A 15271-nucleotide genomic window follows, 5' to 3' on the forward strand; every position below is an offset into this window, starting at 1 on the left:
CCCCCCCCAAACTGTGCTGGAGTATGCTTTGTTGACCAGAATGAAACAAAGGTGTGTGTGTAATCTGTATGTAGTGTGATCCTTTGGACCACTATAGTCAAAATTACTAGCAAGACTACCCCTTCTACTCACTTTGTATGCCCTTTTTTTTAATTTGTGTGTGATCACAAAGGATAATTAAAGAAATCATGAACAACTCACACTGAATGCACCGTAAGAAAGCAGAAAGTTGCTACATAAGCTCACCAGGGCAGAGTGCAATATTGCACGGTTTGTGTTGTGTTTCAGGTCCATCACATGATCTTCCCCCATACTGGGGAGGTATACATGACCTTGTCCTAGTTCTTTGGCCTCGACCACATGTGAATGAACACAAACTCCAAGGTGACCATTCCTCCCAAACGCCATGTACTGCAACAAACCAAAGGGATTTTAACCAGAAACAGACACACAAGTAACAGAAGGATTTCACATTAAACAGGATCAGTATTGTAAAAGGAATTATTTTGCCAAATTCAAGGTAATCGGTACATAGGTAATCTCTAGCACTGGTAAATTATTCTTCCATTTAAAAAAAGAATCTATTTCAAACTCCTATTTTCACTAACTTATACTTAATTTTGAACCATTATCTCCAATCTTTCAACTAATCTCACTATCACATTTTCTTTTCCTTCATCCTTCTATGAAAGCTGTCTTCCCTTTTCAAAAGCTGTTTATGATTTTTCTGGTGCATGACCTGATATATATAATAGCCCTGGTTTTCAGGAGACTAGTCCTTGTGAAAAACAGGCATACGCTTTAAGTCTCAGCATAAGTCTAAAAACTTGTAGGAAACAGAATTTCTGTTTCGAAAGTAAACGGATAACTGAAGTAAAGTTACTATGAAAAACTAGGGCTCTTACAACTGTTTCACATATTTATATTCATGTGGAAAAATGGCAGCACTTGATTATCTTTCTCAAAAATACTAAGAGCAAATAAGCAAAAGAGATTTTCAATACATTGTTACTTGAGCATATTCACTGATTTAACATATACAGTAATGCATGCATCACTACCTTAAAAATGTTGACTCAACAAACTTAAAATACTTTCAGAAAACACAATAAATTATAACCACATATAAATATTTTTATATACAAGTAACTTACAAAATTTATATAAAGAAACATGGAACTTACACATTTTCTAAATTATTTTTTTTCCACTGCAGGAGAAACTAATACACAATATCCATCTAAGGTTATATATCATATGTATTCCCTTTTTAGAAATAATAGTAGTTAAATTTTCAGCAAGTTCTTCAGCATACTGTTGTTAAGTATGTACCCATAAGAAAACTCTAGTCATGATTTGGCAAAACAGTTCTTTATAAATTGAAAAATACTGCAAAACATTTCGTTATTCTTGTTAAATAGAAAAAAAAACCACAACAGTTGCACAGCTTTTGATTAGGCTGCATTTGGAAACTGGAAAACTTGAGTAATGCTAGACATTTAGGAAAAATCCAGAGACTTAGTTCCCAGATTGAGCATTATAGTTGGTATCATATAACCGTGTTTCTGCAACATGGTCTGTTTGAAGGGTGTCTGGAAGGTGAAATAGCGTACAACACCTCAGTGTATCATTGCTAATGGTTTGCAACATTACAAAAGAAATAGATTTTCTGGTTTTCCTCACATTTCTTTCATCACTGTGAGAGAACTTCTCATTTATAGGTTTCCTTTGCCCTGAAGGCACATATCACCTGCCCAGTTTCTACAAATAAAACTCTCTTCTTGTAGGTATCAAAATAACATTTCCTGAGGTGGAATTCAGTACCAAGGGTGGGAAGGAAGTACAACTCTCTGGTATATTATCCCAGAACGTTCAGTAAGATCAAGGACAATTCTGCATATAGGTATGTTCTACTGCATTTCATTAAAATTAAGGAAAATTGTTATTTCAGACTTTAACATTAAGATAGGATATTTTTTAGGTAAAGCAGAGAAATTGTACGTGACAGAAAACACCAAACTTCATATAGTGAACATTTTCACCACTGGATAACAGCTCATCTGGGTTAAAGGTTTTGAGTTGGTTGCATACAAGTGGTTGAAAAGCAAAGTAATTATTTCATGTCCTACATGGCTAGCTTTATTAAAATTCTCTTAATTTAAACACCACATCAATCTGCAAAACAAACAAACAAGCCAAACAAAACAAAACCAAAGAAAAACCACCCAGGAACATTCCAACTTACTGTCAAAATGATAGATTTTAGTCATTTAAGAAACCTTGATTAACTTTGACATTTTGTCAAAACCAGGAAACCTAACTCTCCTAAAAATAATCAGTTGATGACTATATCTGCATATAAGCTCTTATGTTTCATATTCTCTAACATTTACTAAGTGAAGAGTAAAAATGGTAGTCAGAAAAAACAGGAAAATAATATAATTTGCTGATATCACAGTGGTTGATTAAAAAATGCTCAGTTGAAACTAAAAAGAACTTCATAAAAATAAAAAACATAACCATGAACAATTAATTACAGAAATATTGTACTGTAAAAATAATGAATGAGATCAGACAGTACGCAGATATAGACTGAGATTTTTTTAGGGTTCACATGAGTTTACATCTAATGTTTAATTTGGAGTTTCATTTTGATGTTGTCAAAATATTATGCTAGTTGTCTTCATTTAAAATAATTAGAAAAAAGTAACAAAAACAACTCAAAACCAGTGACAACAACAGAAAAAACATGAGCTGAGGGCTCCTTTAAAGCTATTGTCTTGAGCCAAAAGGTTGTATATCTCTTCTGGCAAGAGTGATTACATGTTAGCAGGAACATGGAGTAATTATTTTGTGATTTTGGACATGAATAGAAGTCAGAAGCCAAACCAATATGTCTCATTTTGGGTGGATTCAATCTTGCACCAAATTCTATCTGTTTCTAATTTAAAGTGAAATGCACTCTAACTCATCTTCTGTGAAAACAGTTAATTGGTAAATCAAAACTTACGTTATTGTATGTGTAGGCTTGTATATCTGAAAGTAGTAGATACCTAAGAAATCCAAGGATGGAGAAGGCATACCACTAAGTAATCCAGATCGCCTTTAAAAAATATTTTACTTTTAGATTTCTTACCTTTACAATTTTTTTTTCCTGATATTTCATTTATATTTTCTTTTATATCATTCCCTAAATGCAAAAAACCATATAACATCCAATGAATTATAGCCAGATGAGCTATGCCAAATTACACCAGATGGAGAGTTGGCCCACAGAGGAGTTACTGTTTTCTATAATACAGTTTCAGATGCAAGATTCATTATTTGGGACAAAAATATTCATATTATTGCCAACCTATCTGTCAAAAACATTGCTAGCACAACAAGCTTGGATTACTGCAGAGCATCTTTCCCTTCACTCTGCCACTCTGAGAACCTAATCATGTTTAAGTGAACACCCACAGTGTTCACAATACAGAACTTCTGTGAGATGGGAGGAGGCGTGAGGCCATGCTGGCCTTCATTCTACAAGCATATTTTGGGGGATTTTTTTAAATTGGAGTTTAAATGCTTATGATTTGTTCAGCTTTAAACAGAACAGATATTGGAACAATACTATGACTGCTGATGTTTTTTGTTTTTTTTTTTTAAGTTATAAATATTTCAATGTTACTGAGTAATTGTATGTAAGCTGATGCTTGATTACAGGATTTTTTTTTTTTTTTAAGATATTAGAGGGTCTGCATGCATGAATTTAAATGCTATAGTTTCTGCTATAGATTCTGGTTTTTCAGTATGGCTTAAGTTATACACTCCAAAACTTTTCTTAAATTAGTAGTAAATAAACTCAACAAAATTTCATAAACCTGCCCTATATCCTTCATGTTTAATCCATACGTCCATTCTATTTCTGCTGTGCCTCTTTCTAATTTTAAAGCTAAATTTTCCTCACTCTTGTTTTCCCACTCTCAAGTAAATGCTTGAACTTCCAGAGCATAGATTACTAACAATAAATCTGTAGGATTTAAAAACCTTAAACACTTTTTTAAGTGTAGCCATGCAGGCAGAGAATGTAAGGAAATATGCCACATTTCAGCAATACGGCTAAACTTCACTGGCATAAGTCATGAGAAATAAAGGGCATACAGCAGTCTTAGCACAGTCAAAATAAAGCTTTTGAGCACACAAATGTTTAAATGTTTTAGAATATTCTTATTCCTGTCATGTTTTGCCTTATTCATAAGCTTGAAATTTCTGAATGTCAGCTAAATTTTGTGGTGAAAGCAATTGTTGGCAATGGAGGACGAGAAACAGAAACTAACTGAGATGATCTACAGGTATAGAGATACAATGTTCTTTCTAATTGAAGTCTTAGATGCATTAGAAATTATACAGTAAGTTGAAATGAATCAGTAGCACTGCAGTACTGGATCTTGAGACGCCCTTACTTGCAAAAGAAACAATAGTTACATGAACTATATTTTGTTGCTTACTACACTGCACATTCCGAGAAGGCTCCTGAATCCAAGACACTGTCTGAATTACCTAGTGGGCTCCCATCCCTGAAACACTATTGGTCTCAAACGAATATAAACAAATGAAAAATTGTATCAACAACAGTTCCTTCATGATTTTAGTTTAACTCTTCGTAATATTACATAGGTGTTATATATATACATGTACTCAGCAGAGTGAAAAAGAAAAAAAGCTAGAAATGATGGACCAAATAGCCTTCATGTATTTATGCAAAAGATTTTGTGGTCTAGCCTACTGTTGCATAATGATGAACCTGTTGGATCCCATTCTCAAAATCTATGAGGACAGTCAGATCACAGATAGACGTATTCCCTAACATCCAGTGATGTCCATTCCCAGTGGACACTAAAGGAGGTGTATGAGGACTATGTATGAAAATACTCTTTCAGGCTTGCATTAGTATTCTCAATTTTAACAAGTTCTCTTGAAGTTTGTGGATAAATGGTTGAAGTATAGGCCTCTCTGCATAATTATATATATTATAATAATATAATTATATATATAATAATATAATTATTTTATAAAATAAAAACACCCCCAGTAGATCACGTACATATAGGTTGCAAGTTATACTGTTAGTTTTGTATTTTTATTGGTTCTAGTTTACTTTCTAAGATGTGAAGGTTTTCTGTATTAACAGAGAACAAAAGCTGTACGTAATGAGTGGTACATGACCAGGTTCAAAGGCCATCTCCCATGTACAGATGCGTATGTTTGGATTCTTTTGATAAATTTGTGTTTTAATTATAGTACTCTACAAACTATGTGTTTTTTATGTATGAGCCAGTAATACTCTTGAATCATGCAACCCTTTGAGACAGAATACATAGTATAACAAAGACAGGATAATAATAATAATTAAAGGGATGTTTGAAAACTTAATGGAGCTGTGAATAGGTAAAGCATCTTTCTAAATTGCTAATCTTGCACACATACACAGGGACCCCTGTAGCCAGACAGAGACCAAAATAAATGAATAAGGCTACTGTAATTATGGGAAACAACATCCAGAACTATGCCTAGAAGACAAATTATCATAGCATTAGATATGTAAAGATTATGGGAATCAGGTGTGGTGATCTTAAAGCAAAAATATTTTGGCAACATCACTGTTTTTCAGTGAGAATTGGTAGCCATTGCTCAAACTCAATTCTGGAAACAGAAGACATATACTTAAGTGGGCACAGAATATGAGCAAAGAGCTCCTTTGTGATTGAAAAATATGGAGTGTTATTTTTGTGCGAGCTAATTTGTTAGACAATGCAAATTTTAGGAATTAACTTTTTTCCAGATTACTATGAATCTTGGCTGTTGTGTTACATGGATTTGTTATTTTGATATGAAATTTTCTTACTTCTTACTAAAGAAAATTAAGATAAAATTCTGTAAAATTAAGCGATTTAAACTCCTTGCCTCTTCTAAGGTAATATTAAATGAACAAGAAAGCAGACAGAGCTGTACATCACTGAGAGTGCTGGAAAGCGTTTTCATGTTTAAGTTCTTTGTATAAACATGAAAGGAAACACTCAAAGGAGTCTACATCTTTGATTGTTTGGAAGGTTTGTTCTTTTATTTTATAGTTTTCTTTTTGTACTTCCTATTTTATACTTTCAAGTTGAGAGTTTTATTTGGAAAGTATCTCACCTCTGGTAGACTGCAAGGTAGCCTATCCTTCTATTAATAGTGGCCATTTTTTTTGTATGGAAACATTTAAAGACATCACATTCAGATACGTCTGGAGTTTTCTACCCTGAAATATTAGAAAATTCATGTGAATTGCTTATCTAGACTAGAATGGTAAAACATTTGCTGCTGATAGCTGTTCTTATTACAATGGTGGCTTATATAGATACAATATTTTAAGTTGCTTTTAATTGTAGAGGTTCTGTAAAGGCTTATAATGCTAATATAAAAAATCTGAGGTGGTCGCATATGCACTTTGTCTTGGATGTTTTTCAACACACAACAGCAACATGAATCTACTTGTGTGTGGTGCTACTCATTGAGACAAAGTCCAGAGGGTTTTTTGGGTATAAGACAGTTTAGTTTACTTCAGAAATGGAGTGAGTTTACTTAGAACCTGAAGATGGCTCATCACCGTGAGATGAAGGTTTACAGAAGAGCTGATGAATTTGCATCATATCCATGAGCAGATTCTAAAGAAATGAGATGTGTCCTTTCAGCAACTACCTCAAATGTGCCTGTCTCAGACTATAACTACTGCGGAATTCTGACTATGTCCAGATCTCTGAGACAAAAGGAGTAGGAAAACTGTAATGCAAGATACTGTTGACCTTTACCTTTCGTCAGTTGTAAGAGGGTTATTTTGTCTGATCTTTCCTGCTTTGATGAGTAACTGTTGCCCTTGCCAGACTAATGTAAAAGAAGACACTACTGTGCAGAGGACATTGTCTGGCCCACTGCCTAGAAGACAGTATTCTAAATGGCTAAACAATTGCAAAGTCAAATTGTCTGTGTTAACTTAACACTCTCTGTTAATCAGTTTCTGCTTCTTAATCTATTGGTGATCTGGGTTTCTTCCCTAGTTTATATTTTATACTTAAACTATGCCTTGCATTTTATTCTTTTTTTAGTGGAAAACAGAACACAGACTTATTAAAAAATCTGAAGCTGTCAGAAAAAAAAGACTCTTGTTATATATTTTGTCTGTTCTGAAAATAAAAATAACAATTTACATGATAACATTTCATAGCTGAATAGAATTATGCTTCTCTCTTCTAAGTCATGTGCTCATACGAAATTCATATTAAAAATGATAATAATAATAAAAAATATAGTTTCAAATTCTTATCATTATACAGTTCAAAAACATCCACAATTTTATTTATTGGCTGCTAACACTACCTGGACAGAGGGCAGTGTTATTGCAAACCCTTGATTCTCTTAAAGGGCCGCTGCAGTGTGTCCCGTAAGGTGATACACAAGTTCTGGTTCGCACCTGCGACCCTTGACCACAAGTAACTGAACACGTACTCCACTGGGCCCACTCTTCCACACCAGATTCACCTGTATTCAAGACAACAAACAAACATGAATATAGGGATAAGTATTAATGAGACATTTTTATTGCTGAAACTCATTACAGTCTGCCTTTGCAAATTAAAGACAAAAATCACACACCAAAATAAATGTTTAAAAGTTCATGGAGTAAAGCAGCTGTGAAAATGTGCAATGAATAGAAAATAAAGACACCTAAAATTCTGCAGTTTCATAGTTCCTGTCAGAAGGAAACACTTTGGTCACTTAGGATCATTTATGACTTTATAAGAACCAGTGCCCTTCCACATTTTAGAAACAACACTGTCCTCAGGATGCTTCAAGAACATAAACAGCTATTTTTATATAATAGTAAAGGATTTATCTTTGATATTTATACTTTTAATTCTAGAATTAAATCTTTAGGAACCCTGCCAGTAAGGGAATTTGGATTCAAAATAACCCCAAACCAACCTCCTAATTTTCTTTTCTGGAATGGAGGAGAGTCATCTAACATTTGAGAGAAGTTCCCTGGCAAAGAGGAGCGCTTTGCTCACGAAATTTTAACGCAAACAGTGGAATGGGAAATTTGATTTAAGCACTGTTCTTTGCTTTTGACCTACGGATCTTCTGAACTGATAAATGCACTAGACCTCATTACTGTGCATAGTACTTAACACCATGTTCAAAATTGTCAGATAGGAACAGTGAATCAAAAATTCTCAATTAAGAATTTATCCAAGAAATTTATGAGCTACTTGCCTGTAATTTAGGATATTTTTCATTTTTAAAATTCTATAGCTACATCAAAACAGCAAAAGGTTTTTCATTCCTGTTTTATGGGATGTGCTATTTTAATTTTTATGTAGTCATATTGGAAGATATAAAACTACTTTGCAGAAAGTACTATTCAGTATAATGAACAAAATTAAATGTAATTTGTTAATCTCATACATTTGAATTGTGTTGATTTTCTATTGTTGATACAGAGCACATTATTATTATCTTGATGGTCTTGCATGAATATTCAGGAATGAACATTTAATTGTCATAAAATAAATGACTACACATATTTCTCAAATTCCTTTCCCAAAAGCATTCAAATACAGCAAAATTGTTGAGAACTCTCAGAAAACAAATGCACAAGTAATGTGAAGAGGACTGAAGTGAACGCTCTGAAAAATGTCAGTAAATAATGCTGGATTCGTGTTCACTTCTACCACTAAAAATCAATAAAAAATAGCAAGATGAAGCCTATACTACAGCATCTGTTTCTTGAAGGATTTTTTTTCAATCAAACAGGACTTTGTGCTTTAAAATCAGTGGTAAATTCAGCCTTAAAATAAGGGTTAAAAATTTCAGTCTTGAATAGCTCCCTTAAAATTTCAATTATATTGAAATATCTCCTGTCTTCCAAAAGTTTTGGTAACAATCAAGGGAATGTGTGCAAATCAAGTAGACTCTGGTGGTTATCTTGCAAGATTTTACTCTATTTTATGCTATTTGCTGAAACAGTGCTTTTGTAAAAAGCATCTGTCCAAGTTGGTTATTTTATTATTTTGGTTTTGTTTTGTTTTGTTTCCAGAGACCAAGCAATAAACCCAGGCAAAATGCTTGTTTCTGAGAGCCTTCTAAGAAGCAATTCTAAGGCTACTCAGTGCTTTAAAATAACTATGCTGCTTATTCAGTTAGAATATAGAATGCTTTAAAATCAGCACACAAACCCCTCTGCTTTTTATAAAATTGTATGCAATTGTAACAGATTCTATGGACAAGGACAAAATGATGAAATTTTTTAACTACAGGAGCTCACCAAAGTGATCTGTGAAATCAGTTTCTTTATTTGTTAGGAGATCAATAGAGAAAGTTAATCAGTGATTACTGGCTTAATCATTCTACTGATAGATATTTAGCATTTTGATTAGACTGCTACATGACTTGAATTCGAGTTAGAGTATATAATATAGTAATAACAGGTAGACAATAACAACTATGCAGTTTGTACTGTAAACCTTATGTATGTCATTAAAATACTCATATCACTATGAGTTCCCAGGCTAATATATAAATATATATTTTGCTACACGTTTGAAGCTTGACTTTGCCTTTTTTGCCTTTTTAAAGTGGTTTAGATGAAAGGTGAAACAGCAGAAAAAGCCAAAGTGGTGTTCCTCATACTCAGTGCAAATTATCCGTTCTCCTATACAGACTTGGTGACAGAGAATAGCTAATAAAATAGAGAAATGATGTATTACTAATGAAAAATATCTGAGTTCTTTACATGACAAAAAGTTGCCCTTAACCCTGGGAATATGATGAAAATTAGCAGTAATCTGCATGTAAGAAGCATGACTGTACTCAGTGAATTTTGAAATTAATACTGATTATTAGAAGTCCTGAGCATGTGTGTATTGTGCTTTCACAAAAGGTTGAATGAAGCAATATACTGCAACATATAGAAATGATAGAAAGCTTTAATCTTTGCTGAACAAACAACTTCCACACTAACATGATTTTTGTGCAAAAAAAGTGAAATTAGAGAAAATTAAAAAAACACAAATTTATCTAACCAATTACTGCACTTTGTTTTGACAAATGCATTTTGATTTTTTTTTTTTTGTAATATTTAATTTTTCCAAGTATTACATTCTGTTGTCAGTGTGACTATTTGTTTTCAAGGAGGAAAACATCTTTGCAGATATAGGCCAGTGCTAATCATTTCAATTTAAGCAAATAGGGAATATTTATTTTCCAAAATAAATGTGGATTGCCTGCAATGCATAGATACATCTTCCTTTTCTGTCCTTTTCATTTTTTTTTTTAATGGAAATTTCAAAAGGGCTACTTTTTATTTTCATTCTAAGTTTCAGTTAGTTGAGAACTCTTGGATTTATGGTGGTATCATATTAAACCTACATTCTCAAATTAACAGTTGGCAGGCTACCAAGCTCTCCTTCTGCCTGGCTGCTCAACATTTAAGAGGAAACAGAACTTACTGAATGGAAGGCCTCATTGATCTGTGTAACACTTACCTGTATTATACTCTCTAAATCCCATAACACCTAAGGGAAGGATCAGTCCAAACACATAAAACGACAAATATAGGACAATAAATAATTTACACAATATTTTAAAAATTATATTATATACTGCCTTGTATCACTCACAAACAAACAGGAAAATGCATCTATTAATATCACATGTTAAAACTCAATTTCCCAGCAAAATTCAGTGGATTAAGTCCACTTTTCTAACAGCATTAAACACTTATAAATTAAATACCTTTTCTAAGAAAATTCTCTCTTCTTGTCTCTCTACCTTTTTAAGCCATACAAACATTTTGTACATTTCCATCTGTTAATTTTTATTACACAAAATATAATATTAAACAAGCTAAAAATATAAGAAATATGAAACTTGGAGAGCATCAATTTACAAGATATTTTAAGGGCTATTAGCCTTCTTAGTTCCTAGGTAAATTCATGAAATGTGTTAGAAAAACCTTATGAATCGGTTTAAGAAGATATCACATTAATTATATCACAAGAAAATGAATGCATTAGAGGTGAATAAAATATGCAATGGTCACTACAAAGGAAAATTAAAATGAAGAAGGGATGAAAATTAGTAAGTATGGCCAAAAAGAACACAATATTATTTAAAACGTGTTAACCTACAGTATGTAAAAGATACATTTCCTCAAAATTTGGTATGAAAATTTTATGCTCTGCTGATACATCTCACTTGCTTTCAGAGCAGAAACTTGCAAAACAAGCCTGTGTAATTTTGTACATTCATCTCCCACTCAACGCACAATATATCAGAAAGAGATGGTATACACGCTGCATTTATAATCCAGTTCTCTAACACCCATAATAGATGCACTGCAATGGATGACTAGAAATTATCAGATACAAGTTTTACCTGATAATATGAAAGGTTTAGGGATTTATATGAGGAAACAAAATAGATCCTCTTACTTATTTTTATAGTAATTGTATGAATTCAAGAAGCAGCATAAAAGCAAAAGTGTTATTCTATGTAGTAAGCAACTAACATTATAAGTCTGAGCTAGGTAAGTAATAAGTTCTACTTGTCCACAATAACTGCATGAAGATCAAGGGGTTTCTTGGCTCCCTTCTTCCATTTATGTGTGACATACATACAAGAGTGTTTGCTTACAGTAGTATCAACTGGGAGTTAGCTATAAAAGTAGTCCCATAGATTAATAGCAGGAAAACAGAAATCTGTTTCCTCATCTAAATTCTTTACCAGACAGATCTACACTGTTTGCTGTAGATGCGGATGTTTAGTTCACTCAATATACTGATTTCTGCAAGCCTGTTAAGTAAAGCACCTTACTGCTAAGGAAGACAACATGCAACACAACTAGATGCAACTATAGTTCTTTTACTAAAATGAATATAAAACTGAAGGCATTACATATGATTGATGCAGGCTTATTTATAGGTTAGTAACTATGGAATATAGATAAAGTTGTTTCAAATCCATACAATAATTATGGGGCATACGGTTTTTAATGCAGTAGTTTACTGGAATGGAGCGTGTAGGGAACCATTAAAATGTTAGATTTTGCCAACAGATACACAGACCATTACCTATGTCAAAAGGGGGAATAATTTTGGTGCATTAGAGTTTAATTCACCTCCTGATTAGCAATTTGTCATTTACTTCAAAGGCAAAGGTAGCTGTGGTACATGTTGACAAACAGACAATTTTGTAACTTTAGCTCTGGATTTGTAGTGTCATTTTGGTGTTTTTATCTAAAGAAAATGCAGTTGCTCAAAAAAAAAATTAGGAAGTATCTTTTAGATGAAAAACTTTTAGATAATTTCCACATCCAATTGAAAACTACTTACTGCCAATTCCATTTAGCAATTATGAATCTGGAAACTAGATAATAGAGCGTTGTGCAGGGCCAAAGATAGTAAATGCTGAATGTAGGGACTTTAAAGTCATTCTAGTAATTAATTAATTTGATAAGTGGCTAAAGGTGGGATTAGACCTCAGTCTATTTATATAGAAATTCTGGAGCATGTTCTTAACATCATCTTTGAAAAAAAAATATGTCAGAGTAAGCTGTCTTGTGTCTTGTACATATGAGACTGCTTTTATTACTAAAGTTCATGCTTACATGACACAGTTCAGTATCCACAGTCACAGTGCATGTTTTTGTACCTGATTCTCCGCTACTTTATTTATGGACTTTAACTGGTGAAAAAAAATAAATGATTCAAAAAAAGTATCAGCTTAGAAAACTGACAAATATGCAGCAAAAGATTATGGAAACATGCAGTGGTTTTGCTAAAATTAACAACAGTAAATAGAAAAATGTAACTGATGTATTACCAGTTTGTGCCATAAATTTAGCAGCATCAGCTTGTTCCTGAGGGACCCTTTTCTCATGAACAGATCGAGGTCGCTGACTTTTAATTGTATGATCTCCCATCATTCCAAATTCTAAAGACAGAATAAAGGTTTATGAAAGCTTGTGTGTAGACATTTTTCAAAAGTCACATACTGTCTCATGCAATATGTTCCTAAACATACCTGGAAGCTGATGGCAAGATTCAGGCAAATGATCATGGCAGTTAACATCAACTTAGCTTTGCTACACTCAGGTTTTAATAAATACTTCAATTTACGTCTGCAGAATTTTAAACATTAATTTATGAATCAACAGTCAATGTAGTGATACATACTATAAATCAGCTGTGTGACATGGGACAAAAACAATTATTCAAATGCAGACATTTTATTATAATAGTTTGAGTTAGTGCAGTCCACACCAGAAAATGACTGTGGCAGAGCTAGACACTGCTGTTCTTCAACACAGCCTGTTGCTCCTCCAGAGGACTTCTATTTCTGCACTTGTCTTTCAGGCTGATGAAGCCTTCAACAGAGATAACAAGTCATCTTTGGGAATGGTGACAATGCAAATCAATAACTAAGCCAATGAAGTGCTTAATTTTTAGGTTGAATCCCACAGAAGAAGTGCTTTTGAATTATTTCATTCCTGAAAACTTGGTTATACAGAACATAGATTATATCTTGCTCTCAGTATGTAAAAAGAAGTCCACATTGATTTTAATGGGGGAATCTATGTAAAAATCAATTACGTAGAAAGATTCACAGTGTGGAAGACAAGAGCACTTCAATTTTTATTCTATTCCTGCTGTCATTTTCCCTATCTGGTCTTGTACAAACATCCTGTCTTCTATATCTTAGTCCATTTTCTTTTCTTTGATGAAAAATGGAGCATCCCTTGCACTTAAAGCAGGACAACTGGCTCCTTTGCACAGTTCCCACTGGTCCTCCCAAGTACACACAACTGTCCACAGGTTGGTGTTCAATATATTCAGTTTCTGGTGGCACTCTATTTTAGGAACCATGAGTTCAGAACTGTGAACTAACACTGAAGGTATTTCAACTACAGCTTCATGAAGCAAATGAGGCAGAAGGCATCTGAAGCACTGGAAATAGAAATATTACAATATATCCTTCTGCTGGAAGGTTACATGGCAAATGCAAATACAAAATTCAAATTCTCCTCAATTTGTAAAGTTGTGAAGATAATAAAACTTACCTTCCTGCCTCAAAAGATGCAAAACATTATAAAAGATGTAAGTGCTATTAATAAATACTATAAATAGCATTGACACACTATTTTAATAAATGATTAAAATGAATGAAAAATCTTATTTCAGATAAGGGAAAAAAATAATATAAGGCAAATACAATTTCAAGCTGTCAATCAGCAGAGAGGCATTTTTTTTTTCATTTTCTGGCAAATTATTAAATATTTCTCCAAATTAGTGCATCACTTTGCAAAAATTCATCAATGGCACCACTTATAGTACAAATTTAATTATTCATTTGAGAACAGCAATGAAGTTTGCATTCTAAAGAGAAAATCAGAAAAAAATCTAATTCCTAAAATATAGTTTCAGATTTAAATGTTCATTTTTTTCAATACATCCCATGAATACATGTCAAAATAGGTATATAATTACGTATATCTACATACATATACACATGTATGTGTGCATGTATATTTGTTATAAAACATTATGAATATATTTTTATAAATATGTCTACATATTTATAAAATCTGTCTACAGCTCCTCTAACTTAAGATAGATTTTTATTCTGTTGGAAATCTCTTATAATTAAAGTTTTGCAATTGATAATCTATTGCAAATTGAGATTAGAATGCTGTTTTTAAAATTTTTACAAGTTGCCATGCAGACGGCCATTTAAACTGTATTTAACAACATGGTGAGGGACAAGAGGCTTTACATAGTTTTTCCCTTGAAGAGACTATGAAAGCAAGGCACGTTTGCTTTTAGTTTGCTGCCTGGACATTGCTGGCTTGCTAGGCAATTTAGGGGGTCTGGCACCAATTTGCAGAAGACTTGTTTTTATCTTTTAAATTAGAGAAAGAGTACAAGCTTTCCAGACACATAGCAGGGAGGTGGTGTGTGCTGCACATTCAGTACCCTACAGGACTGGGCCCTAAAGGAAACCCTCAGAGATCACTCTTCAGGTTTATCCCCAGCAGAGCTCCATTGGCAGTGATGGAGCTACTGCTCATGACTATCACCAGACAAAATAAAATGGGACTTGTTGATGCAGCAGCTATCACACCTTGACTTTTTTATTTTCCCATTTGGCAACAACACATTTTTAATTTGCACATTCAACTCAGTTTGACTGT

At 33.2% G+C, this 15271-nt stretch overlaps 1 protein-coding gene across 8 annotated transcripts in view; it reads right to left on the reverse strand.

The window, feature by feature from the left end:
* Positions 1-15271, reverse strand: part of ADGRB3 (adhesion G protein-coupled receptor B3) — a 463944-nt gene that overhangs the window by 259874 nt on the left and 188799 nt on the right. For 7 of the 8 annotated variants that reach the window (XM_021389990.1, XM_021389989.1, XM_021389985.1 and 4 more), the window contains 3 exons: positions 12904-13014; positions 7402-7563; positions 247-411 (listed from right to left, as the gene is read on the reverse strand). In XM_021389990.1, coding sequence (XP_021245665.1) covers positions 247-411; positions 7402-7563; positions 12904-13014 — 438 coding nt within the window. The remainder of the gene's footprint in view (positions 1-246; positions 412-7401; positions 7564-12903; positions 13015-15271) is intronic. The other variant, XM_021389992.1, reaches the window with a different exon arrangement.

This window comes from Numida meleagris, chromosome 3 (genome assembly GCF_002078875.1).
Source record: "Numida meleagris isolate 19003 breed g44 Domestic line chromosome 3, NumMel1.0, whole genome shotgun sequence".
In the NCBI taxonomy this organism is placed as follows: Eukaryota; Metazoa; Chordata; class Aves; order Galliformes; family Numididae; genus Numida; species Numida meleagris.